This window comes from Molossus molossus, unplaced genomic scaffold (assembly GCF_014108415.1).
Source record: "Molossus molossus isolate mMolMol1 unplaced genomic scaffold, mMolMol1.p scaffold_m16_p_24, whole genome shotgun sequence".
NCBI lineage: Eukaryota > Metazoa > Chordata > Mammalia > Chiroptera > Molossidae > Molossus > Molossus molossus.
Window position 1 is genome coordinate 768116 of NW_023425360.1, and position 15526 is coordinate 783641.

General features: G+C 59.7%; 1 protein-coding gene across 4 annotated transcripts in view; it reads right to left on the reverse strand.

Annotated features, from left to right (window-relative positions):
- Positions 1-5812: 5812 nt before the first annotated feature.
- TBC1D2B (TBC1 domain family member 2B) overlaps positions 5813-15526 on the reverse strand; it is a 43369-nt gene continuing 33655 nt past the window's right edge. For all 4 annotated transcript variants that reach the window (XM_036277995.1, XM_036277996.1, XM_036277998.1 and 1 more), the window contains 5 exons: positions 13248-13742; positions 10358-10475; positions 9545-9730; positions 7554-7675; positions 5813-6209 (listed from right to left, as the gene is read on the reverse strand). In XM_036277995.1, coding sequence (XP_036133888.1) covers positions 6014-6209; positions 7554-7675; positions 9545-9730; positions 10358-10475; positions 13248-13742 — 1117 coding nt within the window. In that variant the 3' untranslated portion in view covers positions 5813-6013. The remainder of the gene's footprint in view (positions 6210-7553; positions 7676-9544; positions 9731-10357; positions 10476-13247; positions 13743-15526) is intronic.

Consider the following 15526-nt stretch of genomic DNA (forward strand, 5'->3'; position numbering starts at 1 on the left):
TGGGCTCACCAGGTCCTTGCCTGCTGGGGCTGTCTGGGCATCCTCCCTGCAGCCCCCCCACACCATGGAAGAACATTTGGTCTTAATCATTCTTATGTGTTTTTGTGATGATGGGGGTGGGGCATGATGTCCCCAGTGGCCGCTGGGCCTGAGCTGTCATCCCAGGCAGGAGGCACACAACCCGTGACTCAGGCGGGGCGCCTCACAGACGGTGGGAGGAGGGGTGCCTACCACTCTCAGCGGGGGGGATGCTCCAGCCCCTGGCTCCCCGCCAAGGCCGGGCCCCTGCATCTGGCACCGCTCAGCGGGCACGCCCGAGCACTCGGCCCCAGCTGCAGGGCTGGCTCAGGACGGCCCGGGGTGGGTGGGGGGTCAGACGGACGCCTGAGCAAACCTGTGGGAGCCGTCAGACCCTCACAGGGTGCCGGGTGTGGGGCAGTCCGCGGAGAACGCGCCCGTCCCGGTGTTGCGCCTCCCCGGTGAGGGCCCCTCTCAGTGGACGTGCGACCAGTGCCTGCCCCTCAGCACCTGCAGCGGTTTCATGGACAGATGGGGGTGGAGCCCAAGGCCTGGCTGGGGTGTCCAGCCCCGACCAGACAGCCGTCCCTGGGGGACTCAGCAGAAGCCGGTTCCCCCAACAGTAAGGGGATCCCCTTGCCCCAAGCAGGGACCAGGGCCCTGACACAGGTACAAACCCCAGGGAAGGTGGTGACGGGACAGAAAGGTCCCCAGGACCCCCCAGTCTGTCAGAAAACGGGCCACTGGCTCCTGCTTCTCTTCTGCGCGCAGGCTGTTCAGTCGGAGTTGACATAAGTCAGAACACACGCACCTTCAGCGCTTCTTTTATATTTAAACTCCGGCTCCTTACACAAGCCGACTCCCTCCCAGAGGATCCCCTGCCAGGGGGCGAAAGGTCAGAAAGGCCCTTCACCTGCCCAGATGCCAGAGCAGCTTCTAGAACACATGACGTGGAGAACAGTAAGGCCTGGACAGACGCCCACACAGATGCCCCAGTGTGGGCTGATCAGGTCAGCCTCCGGCTCTGCTCGGCTGCCGGGCTGGGCCCTGGGGACCACATCTGCTTCCTCCCCGCCGCCTTCAGGTGCGCGTTGCTGATGGGCACAGGGCGGTCACGCACTGGCCTGGATGGTCTGTGCGCAGATGAGAAAGTGCCCTGTGCTCAGTCAGAAGACGACGCTGGGTGCACATGAGGCTCCAGAAGTCCCGACTCGGGGACGGGTTGGTCCTGTTTAACCCCACGTCCCCGGGACGCATCCGGTTTGTAGAAACAAACTGCGCTGCAGAATCACTGTTCTCGGAGCTCAGCACACTGGGGCCCGGTCCAGAGGCCGGTTGTTAACAGGGCGCTTGCAGTATTGACGGCCCGGCCGGGAGAGGCTGTGCCGCCGGCTGGGGTGCTGATGCCCTTGGGAACCTTGACTCCCTGGGCAAACTGCACCCAGGCCCCTCTTGACTCGCTCACTGCCGGAGGGCCGGGCAGTGCCGCTGGCTCTGGGAACACGGACTCCAGCTCATCTTGTTGGTTCTGGGGTCTGGGAGGAAAGTCTCCCCGATCTGACAGACCACTGTCCCTGTTGTGTTGTGCCACCTGCAATACCCCTCATGTCCACAGGGTGACAGCATTCACTTGCTTTTCACGAGAACCATGGGTGGAGGCAAAAGGACCGGTGCTGGCGACTGGTGGAGTCTTGATCGGTTTGCAAGTCCTTGAAAATAGTCTGTTACTGTTTCAGCGGGGCCTGGAGAAACAGCCCACCTGATCCTGCCCACGGCCGCTGTACTCGCTGTTCCTCTGCCCCAACCCTCCTCCACAGCTGCTTCCTTAGCACTGGGTCTGGAACAGCTTAAGTCGGGGGGCCGGGCGGTGCCGCTGGCCCTGGGACTTCAGTTAGCTGTGGGTCTGGTGCGTCCAGGAGAGAAACAGGATACACGGGTCCCTCCTCGGAGAGAGTGCGCTGTGCTTCTTCCGTCCTGCCTGGAACACTGCTCACGTCCACGGGGCAGCAGCAGTGACTTTCTTAATAAACAACAGCCCGTGGTTGAGGCAAATGGACAAGTAAGCTGCCAACTCTGCGAGGAACACGGAGTGGTTTCCAGGGGCTCACTTTCCCTGCGCACCCCTCCTTGGGGCCTCTGTGCTGTCTCTCTGGCCTACACCCTCGCGTGGCTGTTAGATCCCGGCTCTGGACTGGCTTAATGTCAGAGGACCGGGCAGTGCAGCCGGCTGGGCGGCCTCTCGGCCCTGGACGTCTGGGAGGGCACTCTTAAATAGACAGCTGTCCAGTTGGCCCCTGTTGTGCCTATTGCAACACCACTCATGTCCACAGGGTGGCACCCTTTACCCGCATTTAAAAACTATCCTGGGTGGGCAACCCCGACAGTCTGATTGTCTCTCCACTAAGAGCCTTGATGGATTCCCAGGAGCCTCGGTGGTAACAGGTGATTTGAGGGGGTGGGCTGCTCTGGAAACCACCCCCCCCGCCCCAGCTCAGGGTCTTGGCACTGCTCCCCCCCCCCCCTCCCCGGATGCTCTTACACACTGTTTACTTAACAGTGACTGGAATGGCTTCTGCCCGAAGGACCAGGCCATGCAGCTGGCTCACAGGAACTGACCTCCGTGTCTTCTGCGGGTTCTGGAGTTTCGGGAGAGAAAGAGACTCCCTTGCTCCTAGTCTGAGGACACGGAGAATTTGTAGATTTGTCCCCATCCTGCCGTCTGCGACGCCAGTTGTGTGCAGGCCTGCCTCCTGTCTGCAGATGCCCGGCTGGCCCAAGGAGGCCCTGGGACCTGCTCTGAGTAATGGCTTCCACGCCATCCGCTGTCCACGGCCCCTCAGGGGAGGCAGGGAGCAGGGCCTCTGCTTGGGGGCTCCCAACCCACACACGAGCCCGAGGATCCCAGCCCCACCTGCCACTGCCATCGGGCTGGCTGACCCCGGGACCCCAGCCTGCTGTGTGCTGTCCCGGGAGGAGATGGGCTCACCAGGTCCTTGCCTGCTGGGGCTGTCTGGGCATCCTCCCTGCAGCCCCCCCACACCATGGAAGGACGTTTGGTCTTAATCATTCTCATGTGTTTTTGTGATGGGGGTGGGGTGGAGTATGATGTCCCCCGTGGCAGCTGGGCCTGAGCGGTCATCCCAGGCAGGAGGCACACAACCTGTGGCTCAAGCGGGGGCTGTGCTGGCCCCTGGCTCCCTGCTGAGGACGGCTCCTGCAGACCCCCTTCCCCCATGGCTCCAGCGCCCCCTGCAGCTGGGCGATGGCTCCTAGGTGCCCAGCACTGCCAGCTGGCAGAGGCCTCCTGCCTCACCCTCGCCAGAGCAAACTCAGGGCAGGGACCTGGAACACCCCCCTGGCAGGGTGGAGAGGTGGAGAGGCCCCCATGACCCTGCCCACCTCCCCGCCCTTGCGGCTGAGCCCCTTACAAGTGAGTGTAACAGGCATTTCGTGTCGGAATGTTATACAAGTTAGTTTATTTTACCTTTTGATATGATAATTCCAAAGCTGAACAGGGAGATGACCATGCAGCACTCTGCGCCCCGGCCAGCACCCGCCTCCCGCCGCCAGGACGCCCGCAGGCCCAGCTGCCGTGAGGGCCGGGAACTGGGCGTCGTACAAACTTCTGTTTATAGGAAAATGGACGGCAGTCTGCCTAGGACACGTCCTACGTCAACGTGACGTGTTGGAACCAGAACTGTCCCTGGTGACCGGTCTTGGCGGCCGCCGGATGCTACCGGGGAGAGAAGGGGCTGTGTGTGAGTGCAGGTCCGTGGTGGTCACGGCTGGGGTCAGGACGGCCCAGACTGGAGAGCAGCCGAAGAGGCTGGGTTCACATAAATACACACAAGGGAGCCATGCACACAAGAACTTGTTATACAAAATAGATGTACGTGATCTCAAAAAACGGTGATAAAAATAGGCTATAAAAATATAAACTGTAGTGAAATATACAAAAGTATTAACAGATGTTCAACCCATAAAAATGAAAGCCCTCACACAAAGCCGGCAGTCCCCACTGTGTGATGCGGGGCTCCCCTTGGCGTGGGGGTGCAGCCAGGCTGGCCGGCACGCCTTCCCGGGCAGCACAGGAAGTGTTGGCTCAACATAGCGGGACTGGACCCGAGAGTTCTGGGGGAAGGAGTCAGCACCATCAGGTCCCAGTCTGGAACCAGGCCAGCACGCCGTGCCCCTGGGTGCGCACCCTGCAGAGGGGCCTCCAAGAAGCTCGCAGCCTCCTCCACCAGCTCAGCCCACACCCACGCCCACGCCCACTGCGGTGCCACGCCGCTGCCGCTCAGAGAAGGGCCGCTGCCTGGACCAGCCACAGCAGGCGCCAGGTGCAGTGCAGGTGCTTTTAAGATGAGTCTTTTCAGGGCAAAATGGACAAAACTAGCCTGGTCCTAAAGGAGGTGTTTTAGCCCAGGACGGGCAGTTAGGGGGAAAGGAACCTGGAAACTGAAGTGTGAGGGAAGCTGGAGTGAGTGATCCATGGAGCCCCGATTCCATCCCCACAGCGCCCGCGATGTGGGCGGTGGGAGCGGGGCGTCTCCTGGGAGAGGGAGTGAGGCTGCTGCACCCCCTCGCTGGACCTGAAGAAGCTGGAACTCAAACCTGCTCCTGGAGACCAAAATGATGAGAGCATTTCTGACACCTGAAGAGACGATGGCTTTTGGCTAAATACACAGACCAGCTCCCTTTACACACTAGAAAGTCGAACGAACCAACTCAGCCAAAGACAGAGCTGAGCTGGGCCTGGCGCGCGGCGAGGGCTGCCAGGAGGCTGCCTGCCACAGACGGAACCGCGCTCGCGACGGCAGTACCTCAGGGACACGGGCCGGCTCTCAGGCTGCGGTGTCTGATGTAGGGCGACTACGACGTTCCGATTTCTTCTGGGTAGAGTAGAAGCTCCATTCAGAATGTCTTCTTTCCCATCCGAATAACAATGTCCAGAAGCACCCTCAAGCCCGCAGCGGGGCGGCCCAGAGATGAGGCGGGACCACCCTCCCAGGGCAGCCTTGCGAGGGCTCCAGAAGGGTGGTGCTGGGGGTCTCCAGAACCACCCACCAGCCTGACACCCGGAGGCTGCGCACCCCCCAGTGAGGCAGGGGAAGGGCGGGGCCTCTGGGGGCAGTGGGCGGGCTTGCCGAGGCTCTGACCCTAAGAAAGACCCCCCAGCCTTGGCACTGGGGCCACAGCCAGGAGGAGGATGCGCCGGGCACACTGGCTATGCCCAGCGTTCACTCGGCAGAGGCACCGCCGTATAGAACTCCCAGGAAAGCTTCCTGTACCCTTGACCAAGGCGGCCCAGGGCCAGCCTGCCTCGCAGGGAGGTGAGCAAGTTTCCCTGGAGTGCCAGCCCGTCGGAGAGTCATCGCTCACACGGACGGAGCGCCTGCCGCAGGGCCTCCTGGCGCCATGCCATCTGCCAAGGCAGCCCGCGAGGAGCCAGGGTGGCGTCAGGGGCAGGCCCGCCCTGAGCAGCTCGGGACCCGCATCTGCAAGGACACAGCGGCTCTGGAACGAGGCGGCGTGGAGCCAGCAGCAGGCCGGGCCTCCACCCGCCATTTCTGAACACAGGTGAGCTGCCGTCCTCAGGAAGTCGCCTCTTCACACTGACCTCCTGCCACTGAGGCCCCGCAGCCGGCCGAGGAGTCTGCGCCCACGGGTGTCCTCCGCGCCCGCTGTGCAGAGAGACGGTGTGGGAGGCGCCCGCACAGGGCACTCGGGGCACAGGCAGCTGGCCGACACTGTCAACGGGCTCGTGAGAGAAGCCGGTCGGCGGGCCTGGCCGGACGCCGGTCTGCTGGAACGCGTGAGGGGCAGGTGGGACACGCGTGGAGAAAGATGCGGAAACGTGTCTCTGGCCGAGGGGAAGTGCGGAGGCTCAGACAGCTGCCCAGCAGGTTTCCGGAGCCCACGGGGTTACGTTCTGGGTCTGAGGAGCAGAGTCTCTGCCGCTCGCACTTTGGCTGTGGTTGTGGGGCGGGGCCGTTCAGGTGTCCTCCTCCTCGTCGCTGACCAGCTCGCCTTTGTCAGGACTGGTGTCCCGTTCGCGCAGGAAGTCCTCCCGGATGGCCTCCAGCTCCGTCAGCTCCAGCCGCACCTTCTCCAGGTGGTAGGCGCGCCGGTTGCGGATCTGGCGCAGGGGGAATGGGTTCAGGTCCCCGAAGGAGATACCGATCAGCTTCCTGGTGGGACACAGGACAGAGCAGGAGTGGGCTCAGGCCCGGGGATGTGGGGAGCAGACCCAGCCCGGGAGGCTGAGGCAGGTGTGTCACCAGGAGGCAGTCCTCATGAGGGTGCCACAGGGCAGCCCTGACAACGGCTGGGTCAGACGCCAGCTCTCCCGCACTCAGGTGCACGCGGCGCGTGGGGCACCACACGTGCGCCTGAGGGCAGAGCGGCACCGGCACCGCTCAGCAGGCACGTCCCAGTGCTCGGCCCCCGCTGCGGGCTGGCTCGGGACGGCCGGGGGTCAGACGGATGCCTGAGCCATCAGACCCTCACAGGTGACGGGTGTGGGACAGGCCGCGGAGAATGCGCACGTCACGGCGCCTCCCCGACCCCACTCAGGGCCCACCCAGGACGCAGCGACAACCTTTCGCAGGCCTGTGTCACTCAGGTAGCCTCTTCATTTGCCTAAACATATGTCACCACCCGTGATAGATCAACAAGCCCAGAAGTATCTTTAAAATCTACTTCACAAGTAAAGATGGCCTCTGCGGTTCGGGGAGGGGCGCCGTCCTCGCTGCCCAGCCAGCGGCCCACAGAAAAGCCGGGGGAGCAGGGCTGCCACAGCTGTGGTCCAGGGCATGCGGGCCCCAGGGGGGCAAAGCGATTCCCAAGCACTGAGCTGCCCAGGCCAGTGCCAGTGTCTTCCACTCTCTCCGATGTGCCCACTCTGCCAGGTCCAAGGGCACCTCCCTCCAGGCCCCGACCTGCCACCTGGTCTCTCCCCTGGCTTGTCCACCGGAAGTGCACAAAGTCTCAGGAAGAAACACAAAGTCCCGGGCAGAGTCCACAGGGCTTTGCCGGCCCAACCTCAATCCCTGACACACGGACACCAGCCGGGCCAAATCGTGTCACGGTCCCCCACACACTCTGCTCCCACATCTCTGTGCCAGCTCCCGAGCCGCCCCTTCCCAGCCCAGGCCACCCCACACGTGCCTGACCCTGGCCTGGCTTCCTCGTCATGGCCCGAGCCCCGCCCCTCAGCTCCGTGAGGACAAAGCTGCCCTCGTCCAGGCAGAGAGCCAGGCCAGGCCTGTCACATGGATCCACCTGCCGCTGTGGTGCTGGGACCTGGGCTGGTGGGACAGAGGGTGGATAAAACCATCTTTCCTCTGCACCCGGGGAGGCTGGGCCTGAGACGGCAAAGGAAGGCCGCTCCCAGGGGCAGAGGTCAGGATCCCTGCTGTCCTGGAGGTCACCCGGGGAGGCTGGAGCCTGAGACGGCAAGGGAAGGCTGCTCCCAGGGGCAGAGGTCAGGATCCCTGCTGTCCTGGAGGTCTGGCCAGTCCCCGGGCACTCACCGAGCGTCGAGGATTGTGCGAGTGAAGTATCGGAGGTACTTGAATATGGACATCGAATCTTGTAATTTCAGGATCTCCTCTTCCTTGTATTTGAAAAGTGCCAGGGCGAAACGGAAGATGACCTGTGGAAAGGACAGGGACTCTGTACGCAGAGAAGCACCTCAGCTCCGGGTGGACAGGCCTCTGGGGCCGGGGGGCAGCCACGTGACTGAGGCGGGGCCCCGGCGGGGGCAGGACCCCATTCACAGAGAAGCGGGTGCTGGAGTCTGCACCACACTGCGGCCCAGGCCGACGTCCCATGGCGCAGGCCCTCTGTGGGCCCTCCCACACGCAGCCAGCCCTCCAGGAGAAGTGCGCAGAACTGAATCCTGTTTAAATGCAGCGAGAACCAGGGTGACTCAAACTCTCGGATGCGCCGTGCCTCCACGCACTTTTCTCTCAACTAGTGACACCAGGGTCTGAGCCACTGACTTCTGAACACGGCGAAAGAGAATAAACAAAGTATTTCTTTTTCCTGATTTGTTTTGGAGACACTGTGTTTGAGGCCAGAGGGGCTGGACTCCTGGTGGGTGGTCTTGCAAGTTTAACCAGCTCAGGGAGAAACCGCCCACACGAGACCTTGGCCTGCCTGGCCAGCCTGCACTCTCCTTCTCTAGAAAGCACTCATCAGGTGCTCTTTCTGCTGACACTCCTACCTGCGGCCCAGAGCAAACACTGTAGGTTCTGGTAGATTCTTTTTTTTTTAATCCTCACCCGAGGATATTTTTCCATTTTTTGTACAGATAGAGTGGGAGGGAGAGAGAGGAAGGGAGAGAGAGAGAGAAACATCGACGTGAAGGGACACATCGAGTGGCTGCCACCCGCACGACCAACCAGGGCCGGGGACAAACTGCAACCGAAGTACATGCCCTTAGCGGGAACCGAACCTGGGTCTCTCCGGACCGCAGGCCGACGCTCTAACCGCTGAGCCAAACTGGCCAGGGCTGGTAGATTCTTTTTAAAAACGACAGACTGAAGCCCTGTGCCGGACAGAGTGTGTGGGACACACTCTCACTCTCCGCTGGGGGGCCGTGACTCAGTGATGCCCTCTGAGCGGTAAAAACTGCAGCCAGGTTCCGCCTTTGACCCAGCACTTCCCCCACTAGGACTAAGCTCACACACGCGTGGAAGGACGGTATCAGGGGCTGTCCACGTGTACTTCTGGCTCATCTGTACAAGGAGATTACTATGCAGAGTCTTTTAAAAAAGCAAATCTATGAGCCCTGATATGGAACCACCTCCAAGATATATGTGTAAAAACCTCTACATTTTAGATATAAAATACTTTGAGAAAGATACGTAATACATCAAGAAAGACCTAAAGACCTCCTCCCTACCACACACCCTTAGTTATGTGACCTCCTCTCTACCATATTCCTTTAGACATACTACATATGCTCAGTTTTATAATTTCAGTTTATCATGTACTAACTTAAAAACTGACTTTTTATAGCCCTGGCTCAGTGGCAAACTGTGTTGGGATGGCTCTGGCCCAGGGCACCCCTCATGTCCCAGGTTTGGCTCAGCAGTTGAAGCGGAGGCCTGCGGATCATAGCCCAGGTTCGGTTTCTGCTAGGGGCACATACCAAAAAAAAGACTGACTTCTTATAAACAGACAGTAGACTGGGTGGGAGGCTTGTGGGCACAGGGCATAGGCTCTGAAGTTGACCCCGAGTCTGTCCCTGGTCCTCTGCGCACTTACCCCTGGGCGTCTACCTTCTTCTCGTCCACACAATGGGGACGCCACTGCCCATCGACAGGATGAGGCTTAGCCTGAAACCTTCAGAGCCCCACAGACAGGACTAGAGTGCCAAGTGTTTCCGATGAACACGCAAATGACTCAGTGGCAAACTGCCGGGATGGCTCTGGCCCAGGGCACCCCTCACGTCCCAGGTGAGCAGGCCACTCTGCCACCAGTGAGGCTGCCCACAGTCAGCAGCGAGCAAACCCACCTTTGGTCCCTCATACAGGAAAGAGTCCCATATTTTGAAGAGGATGTCACTGACGACACTGTCCACAAATACCACCAGAAACCAGTTGAATGTGATGAGGGTGTAGTCCACTTTGTACTGTTCGAAGTGGGCGTGCAGCCGTGGCAGCTTCTCACTCATCAGGTCTCTGAACACCCGCTGGTCCACCTGGGCAGGGGCAGAGGGCAGAGGAGGGTCATCAGGCAGCCTCGCCCGGGGCACAGACTACAGAGCTGGTCTGCAGGGCTGGTCAGTCCCTACTGGGCTCTAATGGTCTGCCAGACCAGGCGCTGAGTGAGCCCTGCTGGCACGCGCTCGCTCAAGGACAGTGGCCAGTCTCCAGGGCTGCCCTGCCTTGGACACCCCCTCGGGCTAATCAGTCTCCAGGGCTGCCCTGCCCTGGAAACCCCCTCGGGCTAATCAGTCTCCAGGGCTGCCCTGCCTTGGACACCCCCTCGGGCTAATCAGTCTCCAGGGCTGCCCTGCCTTGGATACCCCCCTCAGGTCAATCAGTCTCCAGGGCTGCCCTGCCTTGGACATCCCCCTCAGGTCAATCAGTCTCCAGGGCTGCCCTGCCTTGGACACCCCCCTCGGGCCAATCAGTCTCCAGGGCTGCCCTGCTTTGGACACCCCCCTCGGGCCAATCAGTCTCCAGGGCTGCCCTGACTTGCTTGCCCCCTTGGGCCAACCAGGGCTGACACGAGGCCCAGGAAGCCCCGCCAAGGCCGAGTTCGGGTCACATTTCTGCTCTGTCTTCGCAAACGGCCGGAAGCAGCGCAGCGCGTCTAGGAGTACCTGGGACCCTAGAAGAGTCTTCGTGTAGTAGTCTCGAGGCATGAAGACCTCCACGATGGTGACCAGGCACCAGAAAGCGTCTTCTTGTTCCAGGTACAGGAGGGCCACTGCCACCAGCCTGCAACAGACAGAGGACCAGGTGGGCACCCGCACATGCCGCTGCCCCTCAGGGCTGGGCCCCACAGCTCCCCAGTGAGCAGTAGGTGCACGTCCCGCACCAAGCAAGGCCTTTCTTACAATTTAAGAAGCAAAGCTCACTTCTTCCCACTTCATTTGAAAAAACATACATATATATTTCTTTTTAAAATATATATATATTTTTTTGCTTTGTAGAGAGGGAGAGAGAGAAACATCGATGTGAAAGAGACACATTGACTGGCTGCCTCCCGCACGACCCTGACCAGGATCAACCTGCACCCTGGGCGTGCGCCCTGACCGGGACCGAACCAGCGACCTTTTGATGCCCTGGATGATGCTCCAGCCAGTGGAGCCACCCGGCGGGGCCATTTTGCTTTTTGTTCAAAGGTGATGAAATTGTTTCCCAATGATCAACCAGCCTCATTAAAAAACCTCTTCCACCTAAGATTTTTGCTGGTGCAACTCATTCTTTGAGGTGATTGTTCAAGAAGTTCCAACGAATCAATCCCTTCATGCACAACTCCAGGGCTGACGTTCGGGACAAAGGACACGTGACGGTCTAAAGCACCTTTCAGGCCGTTCTGCTCAAGGGGCTTCCGACAGTGGACCTTCGAGGGTCAGCATGGGTGGAGCATCGGCGGTTACAGAGTCACAATGGGAACTTGGGCCTGGCACTCCTGTTGTGACGCGTCCAGAGGTCACTAACCCAGTCATCCCCGGTGTGGCTCTGAGGGCACCAGCAGCCCCAGGGCAGAGGACGAGAGGCTGAGGACGAGGAGCCCTCCACGCCTGAACTCCGGAAACAGGCCCATGAACCACTCTCGGGGAAGCCCTGGGAGCCCCTCTCAGACTGTTTCACCCTTAGGTGGAACTGTGATGAAGTCGTCTACAAGGAAAAGGTTATTAAAACGGAAAGAACTGGGCCCTAGCTGGGCAGCTCAGTGGCAGCTTGGGTGGCTGGAGCGTTGTCCCAAATACAAAATGGCTTCAGATCTGACCCCTGGTCGGGACGTGTATGGGAGGCAACCAATCCATTCTCTCGTTCTCGCGCTAGAATCAGTACAAAGTGGGATGAAGGCCTGCGTGGGATGGAGGGTAGAAAGCTGGGCACGGGCAGCGATGACGAGAGAAAAGCAGGACAGGCGAGCACAGGACCAGCCCCCTGACCCCGAGGACGCCGGGAGAAGGGTGACGTCTGAAGGCAGCAGAGCCTTTGCGGATGTTCGAGACGACAGGCCCGCGTCACTGCAAAGGGCCAGCGGTCTCCCAGGAAAGCTCTGCGCTCTGGGGGCACGTACAAAATGTGTCGGATATTCTCAGGAAAGGGTGAGCACTCAGAGGCCCCAGTGGTGATGGGGCAGGAGGTGCAGAGAGAAAGTCTCGCTTCTCGGAGGCTTTACGTATGTGGAAGAGCTGACTGCGGCGATGCAGGCAGCTGGGGTCACGGGGCCACACACAGGTGCGCTGGGACCCCGCGGGTCCAGAGCTTTACGTATGTGGAAGAGCTGACTGCGGCGATGCTGGCAGGTGGGGTCGCGGGGCCACACACAGGTGCGCTGGGACCCACGGGTCCAGAGCTTTCAGCCTGCAGGGACTTCAGACTAAGCACATGAGGTGAATCAAGCAGAACGAGACGCTTCATCACGCAGTGCTCGGTACGGCCTTTTCTCCTAACGGGACCAGGAGGAGCAGCCCAAGCCCTCTTGCAGGACGCAGACGCCGCCCTGTCCCAGCCCCACAGAGGAACAGCTTCCTGGAAACGACCTGCTTTCGGGTCTGAACAGTAACAGTCAGTGCAGCCTCCTTCCTGCAGCACTCATCTCGGCCGCAGACGGACGGCCCCCCTGCGGAGGCCAGTGCTGGGGCGGGTGGGGATGAGGGGCCGTGAGCGGCTGGAGCGCTGGTGTTCAGCACTCAGCCCACGCAGGTGGCTTACAGGGCAGCTCCTAAGAACACGCATCCTCACACCTGGCACCTGCCTTCACGACGCCGAGGACTGAGTGCACAGCTGTGACGCAACAGTGAGGCACAGGAACACACAGGGTGGGAGGCGGCACAGCGGAGTCCAGCGAGGGCGCAGCTCACAGGAGAGCGCAGGCCCCAGGCCTCGCCCTGCCCCAGCTCAGCTCAGAGTGGCCGCAGCAGTAGGAAGAGACCGGCCTTCAGAGCCCTGCCTATGGAAACAGTGGACGGCTGGGGTCCACAGAAAAGCAAGTTCGGGCTCTTCAAGGGCTAAGCTTCAGCCACCTAGAGAACTGGCTGGGCAACTTTTTTCCCTAAAATTTTAAAAAATTGGTTTAGAGACAGACACCCGACATTCACTGGCTGACTCCTGCACATGGCGATAGGACTGAACCTCAGACCTGGCACATCGGGATGACCCCCGACCAACCGAGCCACCCAGACGGGGCCAACTTCTCGACTCACAAAGATCTGTATACACAGGCGGCCACGTTTCCCCGTCTGGCATGAGGAACAAATGCAGTCGCACTTCTGGTCAAAGCCCGAGTGTGACAAGAACCATGAGGGAAAAGAGGGAAAAGCAGTGGTCTCAGGGCAGCTGGACTGTGGTGCGTCTGTCCCTCTCAATCACACTAGAGCTGGGGAGACCACCCGAGTGAAAGTCCCTTCCTGCTGCCCCTTCTTTCCATCGCAGTGTTGGCTTTTCTTGGCTGGGCAGGAGGGGAGGGAGCGGCCAGCAGCCTCTGCCTGATTGTGCTCATGGCACGTGGGCCCTGAGGCCAGCACCCACCTGTTCAGGCCCTGGCAGTAGCCGATGTCCGGATTCCGCCAGGAGAAGGCCAGCAGCACGCTGCGCAGCTTCTGCACGCCCTCCGAGGTGGGGCACGCGTAGTGCTTGTTGTTGGGCAGTGTCCGCAGCAGGTCCAGCTCGATCTGCTTGGAGGCCGGGTTCTGCTTCTCCAGCGCCTTTTGCAGCAAGGTCTGGAAGTAGCCGGGCTCAGTGCCGTCCTTGAACTTCCTGGTGTGAAGGTCCACACACCACTTCCACACCTTGGAACGGTGCTCGTGGGGAATGCCTGCCCGGATCAGGTTCTTCAGTTCTGGAGAGCACACCATCTCCCGGTTCATCGTGCTCGCAAAGTAGTTTTCCCACTTGACCCCGGTAGAAACCTCCTGGTTTTCTGTGAGGTGGAGACTCTTCAGGTCCAACGCTCGGACTTTGGCCACCAACTTCTCTTCCTCGTCATCCTCAGGGACAGTCCTAAAGCCATAGATGTCATACTCACTGTGGAGGAAACAGAAGGGAAAACTGAGCGATGTCATCTTGGCAGAGAGAGAACTGAGGGTGAGCTCAGGCATAACTGGCACCTTGACACACAACCAGGCGTCTCACGCAGAGAGCAGACAGACCCCTCCGTAAGCAGGAAGAGGACAACGGCCTTCTGTAGGGGAAAGTTTAAGTGAGGTCTCTTCTTGATACCGCCCAGGAAAATAATTAGTTCTAGATGGTCTAAAGCAGTGGTTCTCAGCCTTCCTAATGCCGTGACCCTTTGATACAGTTCCTCATGTTGTGGTGACCCCCAACCAGAAAATTACTTTCGTTGCTACCTCATAACTGTAATTTTGATACTGTTATGAGTTGCCATCGGAAACATGTTTTCCGATGGTCTTAGGCGACCCCTATGACAGGGTCGTTCAACCCCACAGGTTGAGAACTGCTGGTCTAAAGCCTTAAATGTGAAAAGCACAGAAAATACAAGCAATGACACAGAAACAAGGCTAACGCGTTTAGCTACAAGAACACGCGTGTGTGTGTGTCTGTGTGCGTGTTTTATATCACACGTATGTATGCGTAGCTTTTATGTTTGAAAAGTATCAGTTTCACAAGATAAAAAGATGCCCGCAGTGGACTGAGCACTGTCCCATGGACTGGGAGGTCCCGGTTCAATTCCCAGTCAGGGCACATGCCCCGGTTGTGGGCTCGATCCACAGCAAGGGGTGTGCAGGAGGCAGCCAGTCGATATTTCTCTCTCTAAATAAGAAGGTGAAAAGACAAGGGAGGAAAAACGTGTGTAAGGTATTAGGGGTGAAGAGACCGTGGTCAGCAATATGGCCACGCGGAGACATCCACGCCCACGTCTGCTTCTCCAGCGCCTGTGAACCTGTGAACATGCGACGTTACGTGGCGGATGGGATGAGCGACAGAACCTGAGACAAGGAGGTTATCCTGGGCTGTCTGGGGGCCCGATGTCACCGGGACCCCTCGGAGCAGAGGAGACGAGTCGGCCAGAGCGCCGCAGCGATGGGACAGGCACAGGAACGTGGAGAGAGGCACTGGGCCTTGAGGAAGGAAGAAGGGGCTGCAGTCAAGGGCACAGGTGGCTCTAGGGGCTGGGAGTGGCCACACCTGACAGCCAGCAAGGAAACAGAGACCTGGTCCCACAACCGAAAGGAAGTGTATTCTGCCAACTTGAATGGCCAAGGTCACAAAGTGTCCCTGGAACTTCCAGAAGGAAGGCACCCTGTGGACGCCGCACTTTTCACCCGCGAGAGCTGTGTCGACAGCTGCTCCTGAGCGGTGAGATCATAAACACGTCTGCTTCGAGCGCCACGCGTGTGGCAGTGTTACAGCTGCCACAGAGCAGCTGCACAGCGGCCCTTCCCACGCGGCTGCACGTGAACCCACACAGCACTTGGACGTGTGCACAGCTGAAGACATGCCCTCCCGGGGGTCAGGTATCCATTCTGGCCACACCCAGGGAGACTCTCTCAGGTGGACACATGGACACACGGACATGAAGTCCAATCGTCACGATCTGTGACAAGGCCCAGGAGGAAGCAGCGCAGCCGTGTGGCTCGCAGAGCGACGGCGTGAGCAGGAACAGCGTGCAGGACAGCAGTCACCCAGACAGGGTTAAAAAATAGTGCTGAAATAGTCACAAACAGATACAAACATGGTGGGACGAGTGTATTACAAGGTGTCGTAAGAAAGGCAGGAAAACAGCACAACACAAGGTGTCAGCAGCCAGCAATGCACACCGTGCTGAAGGGGAGGTGACACACAGCACT